Genomic DNA, 13,274 nt, shown 5'->3' with positions numbered 1-13,274 from the left:
CGTCTCCAGCAGCGGCTCTTAAAGGGAACACGGTGGGGGAGATTCCGTGAAGTTCTCTTTTAACACGTTGTTCAGCCAACGTTTGATTTACACCCAATTGTACACATTGTTCTCATATTTGGCCGCTGGGTCAATTCCCAGCGTCGGGTCTGTTTGCTCGTCCCGAGTCCCGGGATCGGCACCTGCGCCCGCCTGCGGGGGTTTGGATGATCCCTCGTCCCGATACCATTCAAATGTATTTCTTTATTATTATAATATTTTTTATAACACTTTCAATGCCGGCCGTATTTTCCTTTTTACCCCCTTGAATGCCGCCACCCACTTCAATGTTAGCGTTAAAAACGCATAATCTATGTTTTAAATTATGGCTATGTGTCTAATCTGCCCGTCGCTTATCAATGACTTGTTTGCAGTCAACATTGTCGAAACGGATTGTTTTTTAATCGGTTCATATCCTTTTTATCCTATTTTACCGTTCTCTCGAAAGATTCCCTCATAAACGACATTTATTGGAATATTCTCAAATACACTAGACACGTTGTCATTTGTCGGCCTATTTATGAATCGTTTTCAAATAAACGCTAGATTATCGATAGTATATGTGTACGTATGCACGCTATAGACGTGGGCTGAAAAATCGATTCTCTCATTTCCTCAACATCACACACACACTAAGGCTGTCCCCGAACCCTGTTTTTAGGGTTCGAACGTTCGCCAGGGTTTTTCGAACGGACGTTTGAACGTTCGTTTTTTTTTATTTATTAATTGTATTATAGATTTTATGGGGGGCGGCATTGCATAGTCTACCGGTGAAAATGTTTTTGTTTACAGTGGTGGCTGTTCATGTAAACAAAGCACTCGGAAGAAAATAAAGGGAAAAGACAGCAGTCACATACCGTTAATATCATATAACGCCAGTTAAGATATTTTGGAAAGAGGAACTTGGAATATACCTGTACACCCCTCTGTATTACTGCTGAATGATGTTTTTGAGTGTGCAGTACATCCACAGCTAAAGAGATTGGTTTTATCGGGTATCACAGTGGCTAAAAAGCTGATCGCATCACAATGGTTCCAACCGGTCGCGTCGCGTGTGCACCAAACGTAGAGTCCCCACCTCCTCGGTCGCGTCGCGTGTGCACCAAACGTAGAGTCCCCACCTCCTCGGTCGCGTCGCGTGTGCACCAAACGTAGAGTCCCCACCTCCTCGGTCGCGTCGCGTGTGCACCAAACGTAGAGTCCCCACCTCCTCGGTCGCGTCGCGTGTGCACCAAACGTAGAGTCCCCACCTCCTCGGTCGCGTCGCGTGTGCACCAAACGTAGAGTCCCCACCTCCTCGGTCGCGTCGCGTGTGCACCAAACGTAGAGTCCCCACCTCCTCGGTCGCGTCGCGTGTGCACCAAACGTAGAGTCCCCACCTCCTCGGTCGCGTCGCGTGTGCACCAAACGTAGAGTCCCCACCTCCTCGGTCGCGTCGCGTGTGCACCAAACGTAGAGTCCCCACCTCCTCGGTCGCGTCGCGTGTGCACCAAACGTAGAGTCCCCACCTCCTCGGTCGCGTCGCGTGTGCACCAAACGTAGAGTCCCCACCTCCTCGGTCGCGTCGCGTGTGCACCAAACGTAGAGTCCCCACCTCCTCGGTCGCGTCGCGTGTGCACCAAACGTCCCCACCTCCTCGGTCGCGTCGCGTGTGCACCAAACGTAGAGTCCCCACCTCCTCGGTCGCGTCGCGTGTGCACCAAACGTCCCCACCTCCTCGGTCGCGTCGCGTGTGCACCAAACGTCCCCACCTCCTCGGTCGCGTCGCGTGTGCACCAAACGTCCCCACCTCCTCGGTCGCGTCGCGTGTGCACCAAACGTTCCACCAAACGTTCCACCAAACGTTCCACCCAAAAACGGATTTTTTTGTGTGTGAACCCATTCATTAAAATCCGAATGCCAGCGTAACGAACGAACGTTCGGGCTCAGCCTTAACACACACACACATATACGGGACACGCTGTTATCTCAGTGAATACAGCTCTGATTATCCTAAAACTGGTAACATAGACTCCTTACCTTAGATCAGATGTTCTCCAAAAAGATTATTCCAATTCCTGATCGCCATTCCAAATATCGATCGCGTTTATTGATTGATTATTGCAGTGTTTCTCAAAGTGGGGGGCGCAGATGCATGACAGGGGGGGCCTTGAGATTTATTAAAAAGAAAAAAAAGGTTTTTATTTATTTATTTTTATTCCAGAAAATTATCACTAAAGTGCTATCTGTTGCAGCTGCACTGTTCTCCATGAAAATACCATTTCTCAATCTGAAAATCATTATTTAATAAAACACAAAAGGATCACCAAGTTACTCTGGATAAAAAAAACCTTTACAGACAACATTGAGACAAAGCTTCCTGACACATCTCCATCCAAACTCTTGGAAGAACTCTTTGAAATCTCATCTGATACCACCTGGAGAGCTAGTTTCAGAGTGTGGTGCTGAGTACCAAGTATCTCATCTCATGGCCCACCAAGTATCTCATGATGCAGCAGTTAAGGTGTTGATACCATTCAGCACCACATACAGTATCTGTGTGAAGCTGGCTTTTCATCCATGACGGCTCTGAAAACAAAATATAGGGCCAATTTGAAAGGTCACGATATTGGTGTTATTTCAATAAATTTAAACATGGCCCATTTCATGACTATTTTGTTGGGGTGAGGGGGGGGGGGCCCAAAATATTTTGGTCCGCCAAAGGGGGGCCTGACAGAAAAAGTTTGAGAAGCACTGGATTATTGGCTGCTGTAAATATATATTCCACGCTGCTTTCCAACTCGCGATCACTTCCCTCTTCATCAGATCCCTCGCCAGCATAATGGAGCCAGTTGGCTCCCCCCCCCCCACAGATCCACCAGTGTAATCGAATGGCCTGCAGTTACACAGGGATAGACGATAGGGGGGGGTATTTTCCCATCTGAGCTCCTAGAGGGGCTGCTGTACCAACGGAGACTCGGTTGATGAAATATGAATTCAGATCGTTAATATAAAAAAAACTACAATTTGCGTCGTCTGCACTCAACGGGTGGCATGATAAGACGACATAACACGTCGCTACACTGTAGCACCCACTCCACACACTTTATAGCACACACCCACTTTAAACAAACACACTGTAGCACCCACTCCCCACACTTTATATTTATTGATGAAGGATTGCACTACAACTCGTACACCTTACTGTAAATTGTACCTAAAATTGTACCTCATCCCATTTCTGCTTTGCACTAGATAGTACTGTACATTAGTACACTGCATAGTATTGTATATTATATGGTAACTCAGAACATTGTACATATGTCTATACCGAACACTGTGACCTCATTCTTCTTCTTCTAAATTACATGCTATATTATGTTATTTGATACTATCTTGTCTAGCACAGTCTCTGGAGCGTAACAGTAAGAAGCATTTTGTATGAAAGTATTCTGTACTTCTGTATGACAACTATTAAAGAACTTGAACTTGAACTTGGTACTCAAAGTGTTAATATATAGGCTGTATACATATTTAAATCAATATCTTCCTTTCGAATAAAATAGGCTCAGGAATCAGCCTAATCCATGTAAACAAAAAGAGTAGCCTATAGTAAATGTATACTCACACATAAGAGAGGGAGAATAGCTTATAGCAGACTTAATGATTTTACTATATTTTTGCTAATGAAGTGAAATATTTATTATCAACTATCCAGTTTTTATAGTGTAACGCTACTTCAAATCATTGAACGTACAGAGAGTCCCCCCCCCCCCCCCTTTCCGCACTATTGAAACTATTTCCAGGGTTAGGTTAGTTAGCGTTAGCAGCTAACGTTAGTAGCTATGTTAGTTAAGGTTTTTTACCGCGACGCATGGGCGTACAGGAACGGCGAGGATGTCAATCGGGTTGGACGCATTTATTGGACCAGTTGCTCGCGGAGTTTACATAGAAACAGCGTGACTCTCAAGAGGAGTTATCACAGGCTGTAGACCGCTGGCTGAAGACTTATCACAGGCTGTAGACCTGAAGACTTATCACAGGCTGTAGACCGCTGGCTGAAGACTTATCACAGGCTGTAGACCTGAAGACTTATCACAGGCTGTAGACCGCTGGCTGAAGACTTATCACAGGCTGTAGACCTGAAGACTTATCACAGGCTGTAGACCGCTGGCTGAAGACTTATCACAGGCTGTAGACCGCTGGCTGAAGACTTATCACAGGCTGTAGACCGCTGGCTGAAGACTTATCACGGGCTGTAGACCGCTGGCTGAAGACTTATCACAGGCTGTAGACCGCTGGCTGAAGACTTATCACGGGCTGTAGACCGCTGGCTGAAGACTTATCACAGGCTGTAGACCGCTGGCTGAAGACTTATCACAGGCTGTAGACCGCTGGCTGAAGACTTATCACAGGCTGTAGACCGCTGGCTGAAGACTTATCACAGGCTGTAGACCGCTGGCTGAAGACTTATCACAGGCTGTAGACCGCTGGCTGAAGACTTATCACAGGCTGTAGACCGCTGGCTGAAGACTTATCACAGGCTGTAGACCGCTGGCTGAAGACTTATCACAGGCTGTAGACCGCTGGCTGAAGAGCTGGCGTAGCTTCTAAACTGTGAGGAGGGGGTATCTGGCTCAGCCCCTCCCTTCCAGCTGGAGTGAAACACGGACTGGGACTGTCGAGTCCTGGCTCTAGGCAGAATAGTGGTTTAACACATTGGGTGCCGGGCATTGTGCCCATCTTATCCCACTCTCTGCCAGCACTGTAAGCCTAGGGAGATGTTCACCTTCTTTGCAGGGCTATAACTTTTTAAATTGTATTGCTATATTGACATTACTATGGCCCATTCAACATCGATTATCTATCGTTCCGGATGTGGGAACGTTATATTTTTTTCATTCATACATTGTTGTGTTAATACCGTCTTCAATATAAGTATGTTTATAAGCTTTTCTGCTTCTCCCTCAGTGCCCAGAGGTCCGGCTCAACATCATCTCCAACCTGGACTGTGTGAACGAGGTGATCGGCATCCGCCAGCTGTCCCAGTCGCTGCTGCCCGCCATCGTGGAGCTGGCGGAGGACGCCAAGTGGAGGGTCCGCCTCGCCATCATCGAGTACATGCCCCTGTTGGCAGGCCAGCTGGTGAGTGACCCTGACCCTGACCCAGGTCACAGTGAAGAGGGTCATGTGGAGGTCACAGGGTCATGTGGAGGTCACAGGGTCATGTGGAGGTCACACAGTGAAGAGGGTCATGTGGAGGTCACACAGTGAAGAGGGTCATGTGGAGGTCACACAGTGTAGAGGGTCATGTGGAGGTCACACAGTGAAGAGGGTCATGTGGAGGTCACACAGTGTAGAGGGTCATGTGGAGGTCACAGGGTCATGTGGAGGTCACACAGTGAAGAGGGTCATGTGGAGGTCACACAGTGAAGAGGGTCATGTGGAGGTCACACAGTGAAGAGGGTCATGTGGAGGTCACACAGTGAAGAGGGTCATGTGGAGGTCACACAGTGTAGAGGGTCATGTGGAGGTCACACAGTGTAGAGGGTCATGTGGAGGTCACACAGTGAAGAGGGTCATGTGGAGGTCACAGGGTCGTGTGGAGGTCACACAGTGTAGAGGGTCATGTGGAGGTCACAGGGTCATGTGGAGGTCACGCAGTGAAGAGGGGCATGTGGAGGTCACACAGTGTAGAGGGTCATGTGGAGGTCACAGGGTCATGTGGAGGTCACACAGTGAAGAGGGTCATGTGGAGGTCACACAGTGTAGAGGGTCATGTGGAGGTCACACAGTGAAGAGGGTCATGTGGAGGTCACACAGTGAAGAGGGTCATGTGGAGGTCACAGGGTCATGTGGAGGTCACACAGTGTAGAGGGTCATGTGGAGGTCACAGGGTCATGTGGAGGTCACACAGTGAAGAGTGTCATGTGGAGGTCACAGGGTCATGTGGAGGTCACACAGTGTAGAGGGTCATGTGGAGGTCACAGGGTCAGGTGGAGGTCACAGGGTCATGTGGAGGTCACACAGTGTAGAGGGTCATGTGGAGGTCACAGGGTCATGTGGAGGTCACACAGTGTAGAGGGTCATGTAGAGGTCGTGTGTGGATGCTCTCTCAGCACTGTCAGCTGGTGACCTCTTGACCTCTCGCTAGGCCGTCATTGTAAATAAGAATTTGTTCTTAATTGACCTGCGATGAAATGTCTCTCTGTTCTCAGGGAGTGGAGTTCTTTGATGAGAAGCTGAACACACTCTGTATGGCCTGGCTCATCGACCACGGTGAGGCCCTAACCCTAACTCTGTCTCCTCCCTTAGCTCTGTCTCCCCCCTTAGGGCCTCTCCCCCCCCTCTGTCTCCCCTCTGTCTCCTCCCTTAGGGCCTCTCTCCTCTCTGCTCCTCTCCTCTCTGCTCCTCTCCTCTCTGCTCCTCTCCTCTCCTCTCTGCTCCTCTCTGCTCCTCTCCTCTCTGCTCCTCTCCTCTCTGCTCTTCTTCTCTCCTCTCTGCTCCTCTCCTCTCTGCTCCTCTCCTCTCTGCTCCTCTACTCTCCTCTCTGCTCCTCTCCTCTCTGCTCCTCTCCTCTCTCCTCTCCTCTCTGCACCTCTCCTCTCTGCACCTCTCCTCTCTGCTCCTCCTCTCTGCTCCTCTCCTCTTGCTCCTCTCCTCTCTGCTTCTCTCTGCTTCTCTCCTCTGCTTCTCTCCTCTGCTCCTCTCCTCTCTGCTCCTCTCCTCTCTGCTCCTCTCCTCTCTGCTCCTCTCCGCTCCTCTCCTCTCTGCTCCGCTCCTCTCCTCTCTGCTCCTCTCCTCTCTGCTCCTCTTCTCTCCTCTCTGCTCCTTTCCTCTCTTCTCCTCTCCTCTGCTCCTCCTCTCTGCTTCTCTCCTCTCTGCTCCGCTCCTCTCCTCTCTGCTCCTCTCCTCTGCTCCTCTCTTCTCCTATCTGCTCTTCTCCTCTCCTCTGCTCCTCTCCTCTCTGCACCTCTCCTCTCTGCTCCTCTCTGCTCCTCTCCTCTCTGCTCCTCTCTTCTCTGCTTCTCTCTGCTCCTCTCCTCTGCTCCTCTCCTCTCTGCTCCTCTCCTCTCTGCTCCTCTCCTCTCTGCTCCTCTCCTCTCTGCTTCTCTCCTCTGCTCCTCTCCTCTCTGCTCCTCTCCTCTCTGCTCCTCTCCTCTCTGCTCCGCTCCGCTCCTCTCCTCTCTGCTCCTCTTCTCTCCTCCTCTTCTCTCCTCTCTGCTCATTTCCTCTCTTCTCCTCTCCTCTGCTCCTCTCCTCTGCTTCTCTCCTCTCTGCTCCTCTCCGCTCCTCTCCTCTCTGCTCCTCTTCTCTCCTCTCTGCTCCTCTCTGCTCCTCTCTTCTCCTCTCCTCTCTGCTCTTCTTCTCTCCTCTCTGCTCCTCTCCTCTCTGCTCCTCTCTGCTCCTCTCCTCTTCTCCTATCTGCTCTTCTCCTCTCCTCTGCTCTGCTCCTCTCTGCTCCTCTCAGCTCCTCTCCTCTCTGCTCCTCTCTGCTACACTCCTCTCCTCTCTGCTCCTCTCCTCTCTGCTCCTCTCCTCTGCTCCTCTACTCTCCTCTCTGCTCCTCTCCTCTCTGCTCCTCTCCTCTCTGCTCCTCTCCTCTCTGCTCCTCTCCTCTCTGCTCCTCTCCTCTCTGCTCCTCTACTCTCCTCTCTGCTCCTCTCCTCTCTGCTCCTCTCCTCTCTGCTCCTCTCCTCTCTGCTCCTCTCCTCTCTGCTCCTCTCCGCTCCTCTCCTCTCTGCTCCGCTCCTCTCCTCTCTGCTCCTCTTCTCTCCTCTCTGCTCCTTTCCTCTCTTCTCCTCTCCTCTGCTCCTCCTCTCTGCTTCTCTCCTCTGCTCCGCTCCTCTCCTCTCTGCTCTTCTTCTCTCCTCTCTGCTCCTCTCCTCTGCTCCTCTCTTCTCCTATCTGCTCTTCTCCTCTCCTCTCCTCTGCTCCTCTCCTCTCTGCACCTCTCCTCTCTGCTCCTCCTCTCTGCTCCTCTCCTCTCTGCTCCTCTCTGCTCCTCTCCTCTCTGCTTCTCTCTGCTTCTCTCCTCTGCTCCTCTCCTCTCTGCTCCTCTCCTCTCTGCTCCTCTCCTCTCTGCTCCTCTCTGCTCCTCTCCTCTCTGCTTCTCTCCTCTGCTCCTCTCCTCTCTGCTCCTCTCTGCTCCTCTCCGCTCCTCTCCTCTCTGCTCCTCTTCTCTCCTCCTCTTCTCTCCTCTCTGCTCATTTCCTCTCTTCTCCTCTCCTCTGCTCCTCTCCTCTCTGCTCCTCTCCGCTCCTCTCCTCTCTGCTCCTCTTCTCTCCTCTCTGCTCCTCTCTGCTCCTCTCTTCTCCTCTCCTCTCTGCTCTTCTTCTCTCCTCTCTGCTCCTCTCCTCTTCTCCTATCTGCTCTTCTCCTCTCCTCTCCTCTGCTCTGCTCCTCTCTGCTCCTCTCAGCTCCTCTCCTCTCTGCTCCTCTCTGCTACACTCCTCTCCTCTCTGCTCCTCTCCTCTCTGCTCCTCTCCTCTCTGCTCCTCTTCTCTCCTCTCAGCTCCTCTCCTCTCTGCTCCTCTCTGCTACACTCCTCTCCTCTCTGCTCCTCTCCTCTCTGCTCCTCTCCTCTCTGCTCCTCTTCTCTCCTCTCAGCTCCTCTCCTCTCTGCTCCTCTCTGCTACACTCCTCTCCTCTCTGCTCCTCTCCTCTCTGCTCCTCTCCTCTGCTTCTCTCCTCTCTTCTCCTCTCCTCTCTGCTCCTCTCCTCTCTGCTCCACTCCTCTCTGCTCCTCTCCTCTCTGCTCCTCTCTGCTCCTCTCCTCTCTGCTTCTCCTCTCCTCTCTGCTCCTCTCCTCTCTGCTCCTCTCCTCTCTGCTCCTCTCCCCTCCTCTCCTCTCTGCTCCTCTCCTCTCTGCTCCTCTTCTCCTCTCCTCTCTTCTCCTCTCCTCTCTGCTCCTCTCCTCTCTGCTCCTCTCTTCTCCTCCTCCTTTCATCTCTGCTCCTCTCTTCTCCTCCTCCTTTCCTCTTCTCCTCTCCTCTCTGCTTCTCTCCTCTCTGCTCCTCTCCTCTGCTCCTCTCTTCTCCTCCTCCTTTCATCTCTGCTCCTGTCTTCTCCTCTCCTCCTTTCCTCTTCTCCTCTCATATCTGCTTCTCTCCTCTCTGCTCCTCTCCTCTCTCCTCTCTGCTCCTCTCTTCTCCTCTCCTCTCTGCTCCTCCCTCTCCGCTCCTTCCTCTCCTCTCTGCTCCTCTCCGCTGCTTCTCTGCTCTTCTTCTCTCCTCTCCTCTCTGCTCCTCTTCTCCTCTCCTCTCTGCTCCTCTCCTCTTTGCCTCTCCTCTCTGCTCCTCTCCTCTGCTCCTCTCTTCTCCTCTCTGCTCCTCTCCTCCCCCCCTCGCCTCTCTGCTCCTCTCTTCTCCTCTACTCTCCTCTGCTCCTCTCTCAGCTCCTCTCTGCTCCTCTCAGCTCCTCTCCTCTCTGCTCCTCTCCTCTCCTTTCCTCTCTGCTCCTCTCAGCTCCTCTCCTCGCCTCCTTTCCTCTCTGCTCCTCTCCTCCTCTCTCCTCTCTGCTCCTCTCCTCTCTGCTCCTCTCCTCTCTGCTCATCTTGCCTCCTCTCTCCTCCTCTCTGCTCCTCTCCTCTCTGCTCCTCTCTCCTCCTTTCCTCTCTGCTCCTCATCTCTGCTCCTCTCCTCTCTGCTCCTCTCCTCCTTTCCTCTCTGCTCCCCTCCTCTCCTCCTTTCCTCTGCTCCCCTCCTCTCTGCTCCTCTCTGCTCTGCTCCTCTCCTCTCTGCTCCTCTCTGCTCTTCTCCTCTCTGCTCCTCTCCTCTCTTCTCCTCTCTGCTCCTCTCCTCTCTGCTCCTCTTCTCTCCTCTCTGCTCCTCCTCTCCTCTCTGCTCCTCTCTGCTCTTCTCCTCTCTGCTCCTGTCCTCTCTGCTCTTCTCCTCTCTGCTCCTTTCCTCTCTGCTCCTCTCTTCTCCTCTCCTCCTCTCTTCTCCTCTCCTCCTCTCCTCTCTGCTCCTCTCCTCTCTGCTCCTCTCCTCTCTGCTCCTCTCCTCTGCTCCTCCTCTCTGCTCCTCTCTCCTCTCCTCTCTCTCCTCCTCTCCTCTCTGCTCCTCTCCTCTCTTCTCCTCTCTTCTCCTCTCTGCTCCCCTCTGCTCCTCTCCTCTCTGCTCCTCTCCTCTCTGCTCCTCTCCTCTCTGCTCCTCCTCTCTGCTCCTCTCTCCTCTCCTCTCTGCTCCTCTCCTCTCTGCTCCTCCTCTCTCCTCTCTCTTCTCCTCTCTTCTCCTCTCTCCTCCTCTCCTCCTCTCTTCTCCTCTCTCCTCTCCTCCTCTCCTCTGCCACTAGAGGAAAGGGCAACATAGAAACACTCAGTTGATCTGAGACGGGGTTCCTGTGTCTTCTGTCCAGATGTATTTCCTCACACTATTAGATTAGACTAGTCTAACATAGTTGAGCCTGATCTCAGCCCAGTTCCACTCCGCTCCCAGCCTACAGAGCCATTAGGGGAACTGAGGCTACACTGGTTTGAGGTCAGTGATTGCAGGGTGAGATCTATTTTATAGCATATCTTGCCATATGGTGTTTTGTCCACATGGAGTTTTAGAAACACTTGGACGTCACACACTCGGTATCCAGGACAAAGGGCAGGAGTTGCGTCATTGGAATGTTCCCTGTGTGTTTGACTGTGGCTGCGATGGGGGCTGTGCTGCCCCCCCCCTCCTCACTAACCCTAACCCTTACATAAGCACTGCAGGGACCCCCCCCCCCCTCCTCACTAACCCTAACCCTTACATAAGCACTACAATGATGGAGGACAGCACTGCAGAGACCCCCCCCCCTCCTCACTAACCCTAACCCTTACATAAGCACTACAATGATGGAGGACAGCACTGCAGGGACCCCCCCCTCCTCACTAACCCTAACCCTTACATAAGCACTACAATGATGGAGGACAGCACTGCAGGGACCCCCCCCCCCCCTCCTCACTAACCCTAACCCTTACATAAGCACTACAACGATGGAGGACAGCACTGCAGAGACCCCCCCCCCCTCACTCACCACCACACTTCATGTGATGTGATCCCCCGTGTGTGCCATCTAACTGAAACACTATTAGGGATGCCCCAATCACGTTTTTTGCCACCGATCACCGATCGTCTTGAGCCATATCGGCCGATATCGATATCGATCGTTTTGGTAGACATTTTTATTTTTATAATTTTTTTATAAAAATATATATTATATAATCATACTTGTAGTTGTATTATCTGCGAGACATCGCCACCACGCAACAAGTCAAAATGCTCGCTATCTGCAAACAGCTCCACTGTCTGTGTGTACTCGAGTAGCCTCCAGCTACGGCCAGGATTCTCCGGCGCTGCAGCTGGACCCTATTGATCACCTTCATGCCCTCAGCTCGAATACGCATCGAATCAATGTTATAAGACATTGATATCAGGAGCTATCTGTAGCTACTGCTAGCCGGCTAGATAACGTTAAGACAACGCCTCAGTTAACTATGTAGTTTAATGGGACATTTCGTTTTGAACAGTGAGCTAACGTGAGCTATCATGCATTACTCATCATGCTGGAGCATTTGTTGATATCAGGAGCTATCAGTAGCTAGCCGGCTAGATACCGTTAACAATGCCTCATGTTTTACTTTACACTGCTTTACTTTAAATCAAATCAAATTGATTTATAAGGCCCAACAACACACGTTAATGTCCCCATGGGCCGTACAGGTCTTCTTTAAACAAGTCAAGAAGAAAACATAACAATAAATCACGAACAGAACAAGGACACCATAAGGTCCAACAAATTTAAAATAAATGCAAATAAATGAAAGAATGCAAACACTCCCAGACATACCCCACGCGAAGGTAAGGAAAAACTCACTAAAACCTAACAATAGGGGAAAATGCACCACAGGCAGTGTGGAGGAGAGAAACCTTAGAAGGGCCATTCAAGGGGGGATCTCCCTTCTTAGATGTCGGTGATAGTAGTGTTGCGGACGGACAGTAGGTAAGCATGCACTCGTGTGTAGTGAAACACAGATGAGTGCATGCAATAGCAACTGAACATTTTGAAAGATTAAAGATAGAGCTGATAGCGATAGCAACTGAACATTTTGAAAGATTAAAGATAGAGCTGATAGCGATAGCAACTGAACATTTTGAAAGATTGAAGATAGAGCTGATAGCGATAGCAACTGAACATTTTGAAAGATTGAAGATAGAGCTGATAGCGAATCTATTTGAGGCACAGGGGCGGCGCAGAGAGGGTCGTGTCCTCCCCGTCTTAGTCACGGGACATTCAACACTCCGGTCATTGCTCAGGGACAGCCGGAGACAGGGAGATAGGGGGCGGCGCAGAGAGGGTCGCGACCTCCCCGTCTTAATCACGGGACATTCAACACTCCGGTCATTGCTCAGGGACAGCCGGAGACAGGGAGATACACTGCTTTACTTTACACTGCTTTACTTTACACTGTTTTACTTTACACTGTTTGTTTTTTTTTATCCACTTTTTCTCCCATTTTCCATATTTTCTCCCATCCCAATTTCGTATCATCCAATTCAACCCTCCCCTGTCACGAACGCTGTTTCTTGCCTCCCACAAGCCGGCTGCAATGTGGACTAAGTCATACATAGCACAAGTCCCCTCCGGTACTTGAGGTAACAGCAGTCGCATCTTTTCACCTGCGCAGCTCGATCTCTCAGTGGCGAGGAGTAACGCGTGGGAGGCTCACGCTGCCCCCGACACTTCCTGATTCTACTGCGCAGGCGCACCAACCGACCTGTAGGAGTCGCTGTCCACAACGCCCGATCCCCACCCATCAGTTTCCCACCCCCTAATACGGCCAATGTGTATTAGTACGGACGACCAGCTAAACTGAAAGCAAATGTGGAGCGCTGGGCTCGAACAGGCGAGCCCAGTGTCTCTGCATTCGTGGCGAGCACCTTGCCCACTACGCCACGTAGCCGCCCTTACTTTACACTGTTTTATGAACGCTGCTTTACTTTTTATAGTGTTGTACTTTACAGTATTTTAACTTCCAATTTAGATTGTTCAGGTTCCATCTCTGTTCCTAATGCAGTGACGGTTGTTTTCTCAGTGTACGCCATCCGAGAGGCCGCCACCTGCAACCTGATGAAGCTGGTGGAGAAGTTCGGGGCGGAGTGGGCGCAGAACACCATCGTGCCCAAGGTGCTGGGCATGGCCAACGACCCCAACTACCTGCACCGCATGACCACCCTCTTCTGCATCAACGTGAGTTCTGTTTAACCACGTAGCACTCTGAG

At 51.2% G+C, this 13,274-nt stretch overlaps 1 protein-coding gene across 2 annotated transcripts in view; it reads left to right on the top strand.

Annotated features, from left to right (window-relative positions):
- LOC311234503 (serine/threonine-protein phosphatase 2A 65 kDa regulatory subunit A beta isoform-like) overlaps positions 1 to 13,274 on the top strand; it is a 51,512-nt gene that overhangs the window by 21,708 nt on the left and 16,530 nt on the right. For both annotated transcript variants that reach the window (XM_084321724.1, XM_084321725.1), the window contains 3 exons: positions 4,990 to 5,163; positions 6,237 to 6,297; positions 13,088 to 13,242. In XM_084321724.1, coding sequence (XP_084177850.1) covers positions 4,990 to 5,163; positions 6,237 to 6,297; positions 13,088 to 13,242 — 390 coding nt within the window. The remainder of the gene's footprint in view (positions 1 to 4,989; positions 5,164 to 6,236; positions 6,298 to 13,087; positions 13,243 to 13,274) is intronic.

The sequence above is a fragment of the Notolepis coatsorum genome (assembly GCF_963971535.1).
Source record: "Notolepis coatsorum genome assembly, chromosome: 1".
In the NCBI taxonomy this organism is placed as follows: Eukaryota; Metazoa; Chordata; class Actinopteri; order Aulopiformes; family Paralepididae; genus Notolepis; species Notolepis coatsorum.
This window is presented reverse-complemented; position numbering and strand designations above follow the sequence as displayed.